General features: G+C 41.0%; 1 protein-coding gene across 1 annotated transcript in view; it reads left to right on the forward strand.

Moving 5' to 3' along the window:
• CACNA2D3 (calcium voltage-gated channel auxiliary subunit alpha2delta 3) overlaps nucleotides 1–18207 on the forward strand; it is a 787629-nt gene that overhangs the window by 293944 nt on the left and 475478 nt on the right. The window contains exon 5 of the mRNA XM_079935575.1: nucleotides 10564–10726. Coding sequence (XP_079791701.1) covers nucleotides 10564–10726 — 163 coding nt within the window. The remainder of the gene's footprint in view (nucleotides 1–10563; nucleotides 10727–18207) is intronic.

Below are 18207 nucleotides of genomic sequence, written 5' to 3' on the forward strand. Positions count from 1 at the left end.
CCATAAAGCAGTATGACCTTCGTCTCCTACAGCTTTCCTTCTCCAGGCCATAGGAGACACTGCTTACAGCATGATCTTCCTAACCTGCTGAGAACTTTCCCTGCTGCCATAGGACCTTGAAGAGTTGACTCTGAATACAGGTCTGTGGAAATGCAGCTCAGGTGAGAGACCTGGTAACCACAAGGATTTGGACATTGGTCCTTTCATCAGTTAGGCAACCAATAAATGCCAGGGGCTGGAGATAACAACAGTGAGTAAAGAGAGACACAATTCTTGTAGTTGCAGAACTAGTCTCATGGGGGAGTTGCATTGATAAAGCAATCACGTGAGTATTTGTCATGTGGCCCCTACGGTAAATGCTGAGAAGGACAACTGCATGATCAGCTATATTTGAGGAAGGCTGTATATAACACCCCTCCCCCAAGACATTCAAAGTGCACATAGAGTACTCTCTAAATGAATTAAACGCCTTGAGAATTCCTGAAATGAAAAATCTCTTTGCCTTTTCTAAAACCCCAGCTTCTTCCCCAAACTTTGTTCACCATGACACACATTCAGAAAAATTATTCCTTATCAGTATTCCATGGAATGACTTTCTCTTACACAGATCATATACTTTGGAAATGCTGCTTTGGGACGCTGCAGAGAAGTGCTGCACCCAGGGGTACACAAAATGAGCCACTGGGATGCCCAAGAAGAATACATTGCTTTTATTTCTAGTCACTGTAATTTCTATTATAATTTTTATTGTATAATGTGCACATGTTAGTATAATGGTAGGTAGTACACATGAGTTATAAATATGTAGGGAGATGCTACTCAAAAACTTTTTTTAAAGAGACTTTATTTTTTTTAGAGCAGTTTTAGGTTTACAACAAAATTCAGAGGAAGGTACAGAGTTTTTCCATACGCTTCTACACATGCATAGCCTCCCACATTATCAACATCACTCACCAGAATGGTACTTTTTTTTATATCAAGGATGAACCTACATTGACACATAATCACCCAAAGTCCATAATTTACCTTAGGGTTCACTCTTGGTGTTTTATATTCTGTGGGTTTGGACAAATGTATAATGACAAGTATTCATCATTATAATCAATATCATTATCACTAATATACAGACTATTTTCATGGTTCTAAAAAAATAAAACCTCTCTGCTCTGCCAATTTATTCCTCTCCCCACCACCCCTGGCAAACACTGATCTTTTTATTGTCTCCACGGTTTTGCCTTTTCCAGAGTGTCATATAGTTGGAATCATACAGTAGCCTTCTCAGATTGGCTTCTTTCACTTAGTAATATGCATTTAGGTTCCTCCATGTCTTTTCATGGCTTGATAGATTTTTTTTTTTTTTAGCACTGAGTAATATTCCATTGTCTGTCTCTACCACAGTTTATTTACACATTCACCTATTGAAGAACATCTTGGTTGCTTCCAAGTTTTGGCAATTATGAATAAAGCTGCTATAAACATCTGTTTTCAGGTTTTTGTATGGACATAAGTTTTCAACTCTAAATGCCAAGGAGTATGATTGCTGGAATGGTAAAAGTGTGTTTAGTTTTATAAAAAACTGCCAAACTGTCTTCCAAAGTGACTGTACCATTTTGCATACCCACCAGCAATAAATGAGAATTCCTATTCCTCTAAGTCTTTGCCAGCATTTGGTGTTGTCAGTGTTCCAGATTTCAGCCATTCTAATCGGTGGTATTTCATTGTTGTTTTAATTTGCATTTCCCTAATGACATATAATGTGGAGCATCTTTTCTTATGCTTACTTGCCATCTGTATAACTTCTTTGGTGAGATGTCTGTTCAGGTCTTTTTAGCCCATTGTTTAATCAAATTGTTACTTTTCTTGTTAAGTTTTAAGAGTTCTTTGTATATTCTGGATCACAGTCCTTTACCACATGTGTCTTTTACAAATGGTTCCTCCCAGTCTGTGGCTTCTCTTCTAATTCTCTTGGTATTATCTTTCACAGAGCAGAAGTTTTTAATTTTAATGAAACCCAGTTTATCAGTTATTTCTTTCATGAATCATGTCTTTGGTGTTGTATCTAAAAAGGCATCACCATACCCAAGGTCATCTAAGTTTTCTCTCATGTTATTTTCTAGGAGTTTTATAGTTTTGCATTTTATATTTAGGTCTATGATCCATTCTGAGTTAAATTTGAAGGGTATAAGGTTTTTGTTTAGATTCATTTTTTTTGCATGTGGATGTCCAGTTGTTCCAGCACCATTTGTTAAAGAGACTATCTGCTCCTTTGTCCAAGATAAGTTGACTGTATCAATATTTATGGGAGTGTCTATTTCTGGGCTCTCTCTTCTGTTCCACTGATCTGTTTATTCTTTTACCAGTACAGCACTGTCATTATTGCTGTAGCTTTACAGGTAGTGTTGAAGTCCTCCAACTTTGTTTTTCTTGTTTAGTATTGTGTTCAAATACTTCTTAATGAAAGTAATGCTTGATTCCTTCCAGCCAGAGGTTTTTTATATTTCTGTCTCTTGAAAATCTCATAACACCCTCCTGCAGGGGTTGAGAAACTACAGTCCACAGGCCAGATCCTTTTTGTAATTTTGTAAATCTTTGGTAAATAAAGTTTGACTGGAGCACAGCCAGGCCCATTATTTTATGTACTGTCTGGCCACTGTTGTGCTACAACAGTAGTGTAGAGGAGTTGTGACAAAGACTCTAACGTGCAAAGCCTAAAGTATGACTGTCTGACCCTTCACAGAAAACATGTTCCTACCCCTGCCCCACTGAGTCACTTTTAGACACTTACTCATTGGACTACTTCATCCTGAGTTGGTGCCAAGCCAGGTTTGGGGAAACAGCACACCTACCATTTTGTTCCTGGTGTTTTCTTTGCCACATTTCCTCCCTTGGATTAGTTTCCTTTGTGCCCCATCACACTTGGTAGGTGATCACATATACTCAAAAAAGAACAATTTACTCCCACCTCCTGGGTGACATGGACTCAGAAATACTGAGGTGACTTAGACTTAACACATCTCTTCCTCTCTCCTATGGACAAAGTTACTGAGCCTCATAATTACAGCAATGAATTCCAAGGACCGAGAAGTGATTCTTCTTGTTTGCACTGAGTCAGCCTTTTCAAAATCAATACAGAATGGACAAATGGATTTAGGGAGGAGCAGAACACACAGTCGTCTGCGGTGAAGGATGGGCACCATTGAGCAAAATCCTGCTTATGTTTTCATCCTTCTTTCAGTTGCATTCTGGGTTGTGCAGGTTATTCAATTAAATGGCAGTTTTGAAGCTGTCTCTGGAGAGCCTATGAGTGAACCATAATGGCACTGGCCTTAACCAAGCAGGCTGGGCTTTTTTGTTAATTTATGTTTTCATTTCTCTTAAATAAATACCTAGGAGTAGAATTTGCTGGATCATATGGTAGATACATGTTTAACTTTACAAGAAGCTGTGAATGGTTTTCTGAAGGGTTTGAAAGGTTTTATATTTCCACGAGCAATGTATGGGATTTCTGGTTATTCCACATCCTTGCCAACATTTAGTATTTTCAGAAAATTTAGTATTAGCTAGTGGGTGTAAAATTGCATTTTGGAGCAATGATGGAGTTTTATTTTGCACTTCTCTGATTAATGACGTTGAACACTTTTTGGTTTGTATATTGGCCATTTGTATACTTTCCTTTGTAAGGTGTCCGTTCAAATCTTTTGCCTATATTTTAATTCGTGTTTTAAGTTGTGTTACAGGAGTTCTTTACGTATTCTGGTACAAGTTATTTGTCAGATGTATGTATTATGAATACTTTTTCCTCAATGATGGCTTTATTATTTGTTTTATTAATAGTGAATTTGATGATCAGAAGTTTTCAGTTTTCATAAAGTCCAAATTATCAGTTTTAAAAATTGTGTTTTCCATAACCTAAGAAATCGTTGCTTACCTGAAGGCAGTAGAAGTTATTCATCATTTTTGTATTTTTAAATATTATAGATTTAGCTTTTTCATTTAAGTCTTTCAGCCATCTTGAATGAATATGTGTATGTTGTGAATTAGGGGTTGAGGATGTTGTTTTCATATGGTTAGTCATATGTTCCACCACAATTTGTTGAAAATACTTTCCCCATTGAATTATCTAAGCACCTTTATTGAAAATCGGTTGACTGTATCTGTACGGCTTTATTTCTGGACTCTCTTTAGTTCCGTTGACCTGTTTGTCTGCTTTAATGCCAATACCACACCATTTTGATTAATTAAGTTTAGAGTAAGACTTAAATTCAGGAAATGTGAGTCATTGGACCTTTTTCTTCTTTTTAAAAATTGTTTTTGATATTCTAGATCCTTTTCATTTCTCTTTAAAATTACAATTAACTCAGCAATTCCTACAAACAGCCTGTTGAGATTTTGATTGAGATTTCTTTGGAGTTTTAGATCAATTTGGGAAGAATTAACATGTTAATACTGAGTTTTCCAATCCTTAAGCACAAGGTATCTCTCTCTATTTATTTAAGGCTTCTTTAATTTCTCCCAGAAATATTTTGTAGTTTTCAGCTTACAGGTATCACACATGTTTTTAAAAATTCATACCTAAGTATGTCAAGCTTTTTATGCTATTGTAAATGCTATCGTTCTTCCAGTTGTTCTTTGTTAGTACAACGAAATATAATTGATTTTGGTATATTGATCTTATATCCTGTGACCTTGCTAAACTCAATAGTTACAGTAGATTATGTGCATTCTTTAGGGTTTTCTACATAGAAAGTCATGTTGTCTGCAGAAAAAGATAGCTTTTTCCCTTTCCAATATGTATGGCATTCATTCACTCATTTACTCATTCATTCATGCAATTTACTGCATTTGCCAGAACCACCTGTACAATGTTGAATTGAAGTGATAAGACATAATTGCCTCGTTACTGATCTTAGGAGAAAAATATTCAGTGTTTTGTCATGAATATAATGTTAGCCGTAGGTTTTACATAGTTGCTCTTTATCAGGTTGAGGACTTTTTATCTTATTTTAAATTTCCTGATAGTTTTTATGATGAGCAAAAGTTGGATTCTTTCAAATATGTTTTCTGCATTTATTTGGTCATATGATTTTTTTTTTTTTTTTTTTTGCGGTACGTGGGCCTCTCACTGTTGTGGCCTCTCCCCTTGCGGAGCACAGGCTCTGGACGCGCAGGCTTAGCGGCCATGGCTCACGGGCCCAGACACTCCGCAGCATGTGGGATCTTCCCGGACCGGGGCATGAACCCGTGTCCCCTGCATCGGCAGGCAGACTCCCAACCACTGTGCCACCAGGGAAGCCCGGTCATATGATTTTTTTAAAAAAATTCTGTTAATATGGTGAACCGTGTTGATTGATTTTTCAAATGTTAAACCAACCTTGAATTCCTGGGATAAATACAATTTGGTAATGATGGATTGTCCTTTTAATGATAGGGGATTTGATGTGATATTTTGTTAAGATTTCTGATCTAGATTAATGAGTGATATTAGCATGTAATTTTTCCAGAAATTGTTCTTGTTTGGGTTTGGTGTCAGTGTTATGCTGCCCTCATAAAATAAGTTGGGACATATTCCTTCTTCTAATTTTTTGTAAGAGTTTATGTAAGATTGTTTGTATTTTTTCCTTATGTATTTGATAGAATTCATTATTTAAGTCATCTGAACGTGGAGTTGTTTGTTTTATCATGGCTATTAATTGTGAATTCAATTTCTCTTGTATACATAGGGCCAGTCATATTTTATATTTCTTTTTGTGTCAATTTTGGTAATTTCAGTTATTCAAGGAATTTGACGTTTAACTCAAATTGTCAAATATTGGTATAAAGTTGTTTATATTATTCTCTTATCTTTTCATTATCTGTCAGCTCTTTAATAATGTTTTCTCTTTCATTCCTGACTCTAGTATCTTGTGCTTTCTTACTTTTTTATTCATCAGTCTAGCTCGGGTTTTATATTTTTGATATCATTGATTTTTTTTCCCCTGTTATTTGTTTTGTTTTATTGGTTTCTGCTTTTATCTCTATTATTATTGTTATTATTATTATTTTTGACTGCATTTGGTCTTCATTGCTGCACGTGGGCTTTCTCTAGTTGTGGCAAGTGGGGGCTACTCTTCATTGTGGTGTACAGGCTTCTCATGCAGTAGCTTCTCTTGTGGAGGAGCACGGGCTCTAGGCATGCAGGCTTCAGTAGTTGCAGCACGTGGGCTCAGTAGTTGTGGCTCGGGGGCTCTAGAGTGCAGGCTCAGTAACTGTGGCACACAGGCTTAGTTACTCCATGGCATGTAAGATCTTCCCGGACCAGGGATCGAACCTGTGTCCCCTGCATTGCCAATCAGATTCTTAATCACTGCACCACCAGGGAAGTCCCTATCTTGACTACTTTATTTCTTCTTTTAACATTCAGTTTTATTTGTTCTTGTTTTCTATCTTCTTAAGGTAGTATCTTAGACTATTCATCTTAAAAATGTCTCCTTTTCTATGATAAACTTAAAAATCTATAAATTTTTCTCTAATTTCTGTTTCAGTTATATCTTACAAATATTTATTTCTTTATTATCATTTATTTCAAAATATTTTACAACTTTTTCTGTCATTTTCTTCCATGGTACATGTATTATTAAGGAGTGTGTTGTTTAATTTCAAAATCTTTAAGATTCTTCTAGATATCATCTTTTCTTAGATGTTATTGATATTTTTTGTATCATTATCATATACTGAATTCCCACTGTTATGATCTGGAAGAGAATGTGTGCTCTATAGTTGCTAGGTGTGGAATTCCTTAAAGTCAATTAGCTTAAGTTGGTAACTAGTGTTGCTACATGACCAACACCCAGTAAAAATCCTTAGCACTGAGTCCTTTTTTTTTTTTTTAAATAAATTCATTTTATTTATTTATTTTTGCCTGCATTGGGTCTTCGTTGCTGTGCGTGGACTTTTTCTAGTTGCGGCGAGCGGGGGCTACTCTTCGTTGCAGTGCATGGGCTTCTCATTGCAGTGGCTTCTCTTGTTGGGTGCAGAGCATGGGCTGTAGGCGCACAGGCTTCAGTAGTTTTGGCTTGTGGGCTCTAGAGCACAGGCTCAGTAGTTGTGGCACACGGGCTTAGTTGCTCTGCGGCATGTGGGATCTTCCCGGACCAGGGCTCGAAGCTGTGTCCACTGTACTAGCAGGCAAATTCTTAACCACTGCACCACCAGGGAAGCCCCAGCACTGAGTCTTTGTTGAGCCTCTCTGGTAGGCAACCTTTCAAATGTGTTGTCCTCCATTCATTGCTGAAAGAATTTGTACATCTTATGTAATTGTGCTGGGAGAGAAATCTTGGAAGCTCACATCTGGATTCCTCTGGACTTTGCCACATGCGTCTCTTTTCCTTTGATGATTTTGCTTTATATCTTTTCACTGTAATGAATCTTTTCAAAGAACCAACTTTTAGTTTCATTGATTTCCTGATTTCAATTTTCATTGATTTCTGTTCAGCAAAATTTTCTAAAAAGTGTTTTTTTCCCCTTCTGCTTACTTTGGATTCAATTTTCTTTTCTTTTTCTAGTTTCCTAAAATAGAAGCTTAGCCGATTAACTTTAGGTCTTTTTTTCTTTTCCAGTACATCCATTGAATGCTGTAAATTTCCCTGTAAGCACTGCTTTTGCTGCATCTTGCAAATTTTGACAAGTTATATTTTGATTTTAATTTAGTTTAAAATTTCTCTTGAGACTTATTCTTTGACCCATGTATTATTTAGAAATATGTTGTTTAATCTCCAAATATTTTGGGATTTGTCCAGCTGTCTTTCTGTTATTGATTTCTAGTTTAATGTCAATGTGGTCTGAGAGCACATTTTGTATGATTTCTATTCTTTTAAATTTGTTAAGGTGTGTTTTATGGTCCAGAATGTGGTCTGTCATGGTGATTGTTCCATGTGAGCTTGAGAAAAATGTATATTCTGCTGTTGTTGGATGAATTAGTCCATAGTCAATTAGATTCAGTTGCTGTGCTGTTCAGTTCAAACTGTATCCTTACCAGTATTCTGCCTGATGGATTTATCAGCTACTGATAGAGGGGTACTGAAGTCTTCAACTTTAGTAGCATGTTATCTGTTTCTTCTTGTAGTTCTATCATTTTTTTCCCTCACATACTTTAATATTCTGTTATTAGGTGCATACACATTAAAGATTGTTATGTCTTCTTGGAGAATTAACCCCTTTATCATTATGTAATGCCAATCTTTTTTGCTGATAATTTTCCTCGCTTTGAAGTCAGCTTTTTCTGAAATTAATACGGCCACTCTGGCTTTCTTTTGATTAATGTTAGCATAGTGTATCTTTTTCTATCCCTTTACTTTTAATCGACCTGTTCTTTATATTTAAGGTGAGTTTCTTGTAGACAGCATATAGTTGGTTCTTCTTTTTTATCCACTGTGACCATCAGTTTAAATCTATTTAGACCGTTCACATTTAAAATGAGCATTGGTATAGTTGGATTAATATGTACCATACTTATAACTGTTTTCTATTCATTGCCCTTGTTTTTTTTTTTGGTCTCCTACTCTTTTTATGCCTTCTCTGGTTTTAATTGAGCATATTACATAACGTAGTATTTTCTCCTTCCTTGGCATTTATACTTCTTTTAAAAATTTTTTTAGTGGTTGTTTTATAGTTTGCAATATACATTTACAACTAATTCACGTCCACTGTCAAATAATCTTGTACCACTTCATGGGTAGTATAACACTGCTATTCATTTCACTTATCCATAACTATAATAATCCAATTTGTTGCTATTATTATTTTGATCAAACTATTTGTCAGGTCAGTTAAGAATAAGAAAATTAAATATTTGACTTTCATTTATTCCTGTTGTAACACTCTTTTCTGGGTTTCTGACCTGTGTAGTTTTCCCTCCCTTTAATGAAATTTTAACATTTTTTGCAAGGCAGGTCTATTTGCAACAAATTTCTTTAATTTTTGTCTGAAGAAGTCTTTATTTCTTTTTCACTTTTGAAGGATAATTTTTCTAGATTCTAGAATTCTAGGTTGGTAGGTCTTTTCTTTTTATTTTTGCGGTACGTGGGCCTCTCACTGTTGCGGCCTCGCCCGTCGCGGAGCACAGGCTCCGGACGCGCAGGCCCAGCAGCCACGGCTCACGGGCCCAGCCGCTCCGCAGCATGTGGGATCTTCCCGGACCGGGGCACGAACCGTGTCCCCTGCATTGGCAGGCGGACTCCCAACCACTGAGCCACCCGGGAAGCCCGGTAGTTCTTTTCTTTGAACATTACGTATTTTGTGCTACTCTCTTCTTGCTTGTATGTTTTCTGAACAGAAGTCTGATGTAATCGTTGTCCTTGTTCCTCTGTAGGTAAGGTTTTTTCCTCTTTTTGGCTTACTTTAAGATTTTTTCTTTGTCTTTGATTTTTGCAGTTTGGATATGACATGCCTAGGTGTAGTTTTTTCTTTTTTTCAGTATTCATGTGCTTGATTTTCTGTGGACTTCTTGGATCTGTGGTTTGTCATTCATTAATTTTGGAAATATTACTTCAAATATTTCTTCTGTTCCCTTTTGTCTTTCTTCTCTGGTATTCCCATTACACTACGTATCTGTTATACTTTTTGTAATTGTCCTGTGATTTTTGAATATTCTATTCCTTTTTTCCCATTAATTTTTTTCTTTGCTTTTCAGTTTGGGAAGTTTCTACTGACGTAGCTTCTGGCTCACTGATTATTTCCTCAGCTGTATCCAGGCCGGTGATGACCCATTGGCATTCTTCATTTCTATTATAGTGTTTTTGATTTCTAGCATTTCTTTTTGATTATTTCTCTTAGAATATTTGTCTCTCTACTTATCTGTCTGCTCTTACCTGTTTTCTACTTTTTCCTTTAGTGCTCTTAGTATATTAATTACAGTTGTTTTAAATTCCTGCTCTGATAATTCCAACCACACCTGCCATCTACCATCTTGCAGTACTGCACAGCAGTTAAGTGCACAGGCTCTGGAAATAGACTGTCTGTGTTTTAATTCTGGTTCTGCTTATTGGTGGTGTAATCTTTGACAGCGTACATAAATTCTCTCTACCTCAATTTCCTCATTTGTGAAGTTAGAATACTCATAAAACCTACTTTATAGAGTCGTTAGGAGAATTGAATAAGTTAACATATGGAAAGCACTTAGAACAACAAGTATGACTATCTAATATATTATATATTTATTTAATTTTTGTTGTTTTCCAGTCTCCTTCTACTTAAAGGTAGGCTGAATAAAGGCAGGGTCTGTCTTCAAACTTTAAAGAATTAAAATGTTTTGGGGCAGTTTTCTCTATATTCACATAAGGAAGTACTAAGCAGCTTCTTAAATTTATGTTTTTCAAGAGTACTTAATGACATTGGGAAATAGTTATATGATGCTATCACACCTGTACAAAGGCAGCCGTAGACGGTGTGAAAGACTTACAGATTACGTGACTAGAGCAGGATCCACAAGTGTAGGGAACAGACCGCCCGCAACCATACCCAGGTCTGTCTGAGTTCACAGCCTTCTTCCCTAAGCCACATGTCATGTTTTTTGACTTTCTCTTTCAGTATGAATACTTCAATGCCGTGCTGATAAATGAAAGGGACAAAGATGGGAATTTTTTGGAGCTGGGGAAGGAATTCATCTTAGCCCCAAATGACCATTTTAATAATTTGCCTGTGAACATCAGCCTGAGTGACGTTCAAGTGCCAACGAACATGTACAACAAAGGTAAGGCTCACTGCTGCTGCTCCTTTTGGAGGGTAGAGAGGGCAGGGCGTGAGGGGCAGGGCTGGCTGGTTTGGGATATCATGCTTTTTTGAAAAACAGTTATAAGCTGGGTGTGTCAGGCACCAGCTGGATAGGTGAAGTGTGTGCCTGTTCTGCCTGGACACTCTGGGCTTGCTGTTTTCCTGGCTCCTGTTTGCATCAGGCCCTCTAACTTGTAGTCCAGGGGTTGGCAAACTTTTTCTTTAAAGGGCCAGATAGTAAATATCTTACTTAGGCTTTGTGGGCCACAAAGTCTCTGTTGCAACTACTCAGCTCTGCTGTTCTGGCACAGAAGCAAGCATACATAGGTAATATGTAAATCAGCAGATAATATGTAAATTGGCTGGTTCCAAGAAAACATTTAATCTACAAAAACAGATAGCTGCATTGAACCGGCAGGCGCTAGCGTACAGAGCCTTCTCTCTTCTTCCTCCATTCCTTGTGATAGTATCTGAGGGTTCTGGAGTTCCTAGGGTTACCATGGAATCACTTGTGGTCTTAGAGTACAAAGCAGCATGAGTCTTAATGAGGCTCCCTGTTTTCAGGCTTGTGTTCCTCAAATCCAGTGTTCTCATGAATTCTAGAGTTCTTTTCCCCAAATTCCCATCTGCCCCTTTGAATTGGGATTATAATAGACAAGGACTGGGCTCTGGCAGCAGACGGCCTCTGATTAGATCCTGAGTTCCATTTCTTACTGGCTGTGACCTTGAAAGGCTGAGACCACCTTGTCTCTTTAGACCTTAATTTCCTTATATTCTAGGATGTGGATAATAATCGCATCTACCTCATGGGGTGGTTGTGAGGATGAAACAGATGATGAGTACAAAGGGTTTAATTGAGGACGTTACTTTCCTCATCCTCACCATTATGGAGTAGGAATTTGCTTTGCTTTGTCATACCTGGGAGGATCCTAAACAAAGAGCTGTCTTCCCCAAAAAATAAATTAGAAAGCTGTGGCATCTTCAAAATAAAAATCTACTCCATTATAAGCTATTGATGTTTTAGAAATATTGGGGGCCAGTTTCAGTATCACAGGCAGGAAAGCAGTGGTCATGAGACAGGCTCTGGGCTTGAATCCTGCTCATCCTTTTGCTGGCTCTGTAATCCTAAACAAGTAACTTTTCCTCCCCGAGCCTCAGTTTCCTTCTTTGTAAAATAGGGATAAGAATACTGCCTCCCTCAGGGGGTTATTGTGAGGATATGAAGTGATGCCTAAGCATCTTCAGCACAACTGTTGCTCGTGGAAACTGCCTAGTGCATCTTAGTTATCATTATTATCGGGAAATAACGTGAGTATAAATTGCATTTCTGAATTGTTCTAGGTTACTGTTTAAAGAGCTTGGTCAGTGATTAAAGAGCTTCCAACTCACCATCTCTGTAGTGTTCTTCTTGTGCCTGTCCTTTGGGTCTGGATATCTAATGTCTCCCTTTCGTGGTTGACCTGTTACCCGTCCTTAATGTTCCGTGAGGCAGCACCCCATCCATTAATTATTCTGATGGTTACTGGGTCCCCTGTGGTGAACCAGATGCAGCCCCTTCCTTGAGAGGTTCATAGTGAACTTAGGGACCAGACAGGTAAAAGAGATCATAGGATACCGTGTGTCACCTGCTGGCCACAGTTACTGAAAGACCGGGGCAGTGGGAGCTCCAGGGAGGGGACCTGACCACTTGCTCCTGTGAGCTGCCACATGTTTTTCTTTTCTGTCTCTCAGAGAAAGTGATGTCAGTCCAAGTTGCCCCTAGTGAGCTCTGGATTGGACTGTATCCTGTGACCTAATCTTCACTTTGGACTCTTCCTCAGAAAGCAGATTCCTAAGAACCCAAGCCTTAGAGGGCTGAGCTCAGCTTTGTCCGGTGGAGTTTAGTCCTCCAGGGAGATCCTGCCAGATGAGAAGGAAACCCCCTTTTGTGCAGTGTGTCTGCAAAAAGACCATTCTCTCAGCATTAAATACATTCTCAACGGAAGATGAAAAGTTCAGATTTTACAGAGCAATTCCAGACATAAAACAATTCAGAATGATCTTTTTAAATATGGCAACTGCTTCAAGGTTGCTTGAACCATTAGCCCCATTATAGAGATTTAATTGCACCTTGAGCTTTAAAGGCATAATTGTACCTTTCCGTGGTGGCAGCACTAGGGGACCAGCACTGCCATTGATCACACAGACTGCAAGTCTCTCTAGGCAGAATCATAATAGATAGTCAGATTTCTTGAGCCATAGAGGTAGATAGTTTTATTTAACGTCATCCTCAGCACCCCTCATGAGGTCTGCCTACCACCGCTACTCAGACACAGTGGTCCCCCAGCCAGGCAGTGGGTCATGGGCTAAAGCCCCCAGGCACTGTGTCTTGATTCTGCCAGGCAGTGAGTAACTGCCCAAGGAAGAGAGCAGGGGACTTCAGGAAAATTCCTGTCTCATTCTACCTAATTCAAACCAGCCCCAAATAGTCCTTTTTCTTTTCATGTTGCAGAAATGTATTTCATGTTTAGAGTGCTCTCCAGCTCAGATCTAGTTATTGATGACATGTACTTAAAACACATGCTCAGAGATTGGTCACTAGCTGAGATGTTCCTGGGTTAGAAATCTTGCCCCCAACAAAGGAAACCAGTACAGGGGGCCATGCTCCCCTGGCAGCTTGAACCCCCATGGGCACATAGCAGAGTGGTTTGATACGATACTTGCTTAGGAGCTGCTGTGTGCTGTGCTCTTGGGCATAACTTCTAGGCATAGATGAAACTTGCTGATAAAATCTACCTCTTTTCTGTAATCTGCTTTTCTTTTGCTTCCTCGGCAGGGCCTTGCAACCAGGCTGTTCAGCCAGGTCAGTGCTCACCTCTGTGCTTGAGGTGCCTTTCTCGAAGGCGCTGACAGAAATTGCAGGCTCAGAGTTGGTGACATGAGGGCAAACTGACCTATTGGCCCCGAGAATTCAAAGAGACATATGTCTGGAGTCTAGAAATGTGTCTTAGGGTCCTCATGGTGCCTGATGAAGCAGCTTCTTCCTGAAACCAGCAGATGTTTGCTGAGCGGCTGCTCTGGCATCCCCGACCAGCGAGTCTTACCATCTGTTGAGACATCTTTGGAGACTAGCTGCCCATGCCTTAGAAGCTGTGAACAATCCATTTCCTCTAGGAGTAAAGCGTGGGTCGGGATGCTTTTGTGAGACCTGAGGATGGTCTGACAGTGGATTCAGATAAAGCTGAACTCTTTAATTTCTAGGCTGAAGTGGTATAAAATTTACACAGGCACATATGTAGGTACACATACACACCTACACATACACAATGTGTATGTTTTTGTGTATTTGGGTATGTGTGTGTTTGTATATGTGTGTATGAAAGAAATATGCTCTGCCCTCAACCTACCCCTTCATCCCTGCTGCTCATCTCTGTCTACCCAGGTGAGAGCCCCTTCTGTTCACTGAGTACACCTTTCTCTTTCCTCCACTGTATCTTGTTGTTCATTTCTGTTATCCCTGCCTCCCTGTTTATTGCTTATCCAAATGCTCATTCTTAAAAAACAGCTCAGTACAACCTCTTCAATTCCATTACACTTTTGTTTTGTAAGTGACTCTGGTCCTTTGTTTTGGTATCACTTTGTTCTAGAAGTACATTGCATACATTCTTTTACTTCTCCGAGGGCAGGGGCTCTGCTGATTCAGCCTGCTTGGTGCCCTCCTTTGCCCCCGAGCACCATGCTCTTTACGTAATGGGTTTTCTACAGTGGATGAGGTAGGGAATGCCACCTGGGCTGTCATTTTTCCATGGTGCCTGCAAGCAGCAGAAACATACCCTGGCTGACTTAAATGGAAAAGATACTTTTTTTTTTGCAATACACGGGCCTCTCACTGTTGTGGCCTCTCCTGTTGTGGAGCACAGGCTCTGGATGCGCAGGTTCAGCGGCCATGGCTCACGGGCCCAGCCGCTCCGCGGCATGTGGGATCTTCCCGGACCGGGGCACGAACCCGTGTCCCCTGCATCGGCAGGCGGACCCTCAACCACTGCGCCACCAGGGAAGCCCGAAAAGATACTTTTTGAAAGGACATTGGGTGGCTCACAGGCTCTCCCAGAAAGTTAGAGAATAAGGCTTAGAAAATGGTCATGAGAGAGGGCAGCCAGGGGCCAGAGCCACAACCAGAGCCAGCCTGGTAAGGACCGCCTGCCACTATGGCTAACACCAGCCATGCATCTGTGACTACATGAAATAGCTGTGCCTCATTTTCCTCATTCAGAAACTGGAGATAATAATCCCAGTCACCTTCTCAGGGGGTTTTGGTGAGGATTAAACATTGAGAAGCCCACCCAGTACACAAGCTTAGGCAAGTTTTTCTTTCCTTCCATTCCTCAGCATCCTTAGCTGTCAAATGAGTATGACAGTACTGACCTTATAGGATTATCATGAGCACAGCAAGAATAATGCTCGTGTGGGTTGGGGTGCAGTGGCTAGCCCACTGACCTTGTCTCTTGTCACCTGCTGGAGGGGAAATAAGACTCATGTCATGGGGTTGCAGTTAGATAGCACAGGTAGCCTTTCAGAGAGTCTGGTACTCGATGAAGACCAATGCATTCTGTTGTGATTATCACTGTATTAACTTGTTCGATTCTCACAGGCAATTATGGTTAAGACAGGAAGAACTTGAACTCAGAGGGAGTAACAACAGGTCACAGGTTCCCCAGCTGGTAGAGGCAGGATTAGAACCCAGCATTTTCATTAATTGTGTCCTCTCTGGACCACATGCCACCCCAGTGCCTGGGCTGCTGCTCTGTGAGCCATAAGGGAAAAGACAATACTTTGGCTCCCAAATATTTTTGTTTTAAAGTGGTTGAAATCCAAGAACTGGAAATTGGCCAGAGTTTGACCCTAAACTTCTGCTTCTTTTGTCTCATGTGGTTGCTAAAGAACACAAAAGGGCAGTTTCGGTGATTCTGTGTTGTTTGGGGTTTTTTTTCCCCTTTCTCCTTATCCCATTTTGCTTCCCTGCCCTCCTCCTCCCCATACCTGTGCTGTAACCATGGTGCTGTCAAGACAGAGGAAAGACATGATAAAAGTGGAAGGAAAAAGGTGATGGCTTGAAAATGTGCCCATAGATAACATTAAACACAAATGATTCTATAGTTTGGCTGGGGGAGAGAGGGGAGGGAAAGAATCCTGTAGCACGTCAGTGTTTTAGACCCAAGCAGAAAAGAGGCAAAAGTAGTAGCTTTATTCTCCAGTAGTTTTAGGCTGGATAAAGGAAAATGTGAATTTTAGAAGTTAAGCAGTTTAAACTGTGGTATCATTTTACCACTGTGGCCTCATTTTATTTCCTTCTGCAGCCCCTTGAGGGAGGTTAGGCAATATTCTCATCTCCGTTTTTCAGATGAAGAAACTAAATGTCAGGGAGGCCAAGTCACATAGGTAGGAAGGTCCATGGCAAGTGGACCTGGATTTTCTGATGAGGAGTCCAGCTTACTTGGCTGCCTCTCTGACCATGAGCTCTGAGAGGATGGGTACCTATTCCCTCAAGTGTCTGGGGCTCAGTTACTTCTGGGTCACCTTGGGATCTCGGAACTTTTGCCCAGGCTGAGAACCTCAGCCCTGGGCCCATCCATCACCAGCCTTCCTTCTGAAGCTCCAACTCTTCCTGGGCCCTGCTCCTTGTAGTGAGACCCCAGACCCTTCTCTGGCCATGCCTCCTCTTCCCTCCGTGATACCCAGTGTCATAACTCCAATGAGTTGAGGTTCCCATGTGAGCTGGGAAGAGGTGCTGACTCATGTAGCGTCTGCATATCAGCCCTGCAAACATCCTTGATGTGACTATCTGCTTGGGACAGAAAGTGGGACATAGCAGGGAGGACAAGCAGAATATTATTGCCTCTATAAAGTATTTGCTCATCTATTCGTTCATTCCTTCCTTCCTTCCTTCCTTCCTTCATTCATCAAATGTTGACTGTGCCAAGCTCTAGAGATACGCCCACAACTAGGAAAGATGTGGGCCCTGCTCCTTGAGCAGAGCGGGAAGACAGATGCTGAACAAGTCATGATCAGGTGACGGGCAGGCAGAGTATGGTGCTAAGGGGCATGTAGCAGGGGGCCGGGCCTGGTCCTGGGGCTCCAAGGAAGCCCTCCCTGAGAGGAGGTAGAGAGGAAGGAGTTAGACGGGAAGGGAGTGGTTGGGAGGGAAGCATGTCCAGCAGAAGGACTAAACAGTGAGCAGGTGTCAGGGGGGTGGGCATGGGGCTGGAATGCTAACAATGAGGGAGTGTGGTGTCCAAGGGGACTTGGGGTGGGGAGGAGTCAGAAAGGTCATGGTATGGGGCCTCCAAGGGCTGGCCAGGTGGTGAGAGGCTGTGAAGGCCATCAGAAGCTCATGGAAACCACGGAGACAGGTAAAATATGGTTGAGAGCTTTGCTGGGAAGAGGTCTGCAGAGGAACACTGGGCCCGGACACTGAGGAAGAGGGAAGAAGGGAGAGGAGGGGAAGTCCAGGGCCTGGTGCGGAGAAGGCGCAGTGGAGAGGAATGGTGTGTGGCCCAGACTGGATGGTGAAGGTGCAAGCCCTTGGGCATCGGGCCCCAGAGAGTGAGCTCCAGCAAGAACATCAGCTCCACCAGGGCAGGGACCTTCTCTGTGTTCTTCTCTGATGATTTGCCAGCCTCAACATGGTACCTTGCACCTAGTAGGTGCTCAATAAATACTTGTTGCCAGGTGAGCAAATGAATGAAGGGAGCAGTTTAGAAAAACTTCTCACTTGGTTCTCGTACAGGTGAAGAAAAGACACTGGGAATAGCTCCCAGTCTCGATTCCCTTTCCTCCACCAGTAATGGAGGGCCTGGGAGAGGTTCACTGCTTGGCAGAGGTGGAGTGAGGTATGAATTGCAAGGCATGACCGAGGCCACCCCTTCATCTTCTAGACATCCCAGGAAGGTGCCCAGTCAGGCCAGCATGGGCTGCAAGCTCTCCTGTGTATGGGGGCCCAGCCCCTGAAGATGAACACAGGTCCAGGAAAAGGGAGACCCATAACCACCACTGTAGAGACTGAGGAACCAACCTGTGTGTTACAATCCAGTAGGTTCTTCTGAAAATCCCAAGAAAAGGGAAGGTCTAGCCTGGCGGACTTGGGTCCCGGGCTGCCGTAGGGATGGGCAGGATTGCTGGGTTTGGATTTGTCAGATGTCTCAACCTATTTTTCCATTGCTGGGTTTGATAAAATGCAAAACGCATTTTGCCAAGCACTTTTCCCCTTAATTACATGTGTATATTTTAAGGGAAATTTAATCCATATGTTTCTGATTCATTTACATGGAAATCATTAAGAGGTTGTTTTCTAGGAGCCATTTGATGTGCAAGAAGGCTCATGAACCTTTTTAAAAGCTGTGTTGAAAAATTGTTTCTTTCTTTTCCCTTTGCTTGGGGGTATGTGTGTGTGTGCACCTGTGTGAGAGAGAAGAGTGAGAGTGA

The sequence above is a fragment of the Stenella coeruleoalba genome, assembly GCF_951394435.1.
Source record: "Stenella coeruleoalba genome assembly, chromosome: 10".
NCBI lineage: Eukaryota > Metazoa > Chordata > Mammalia > Artiodactyla > Delphinidae > Stenella > Stenella coeruleoalba.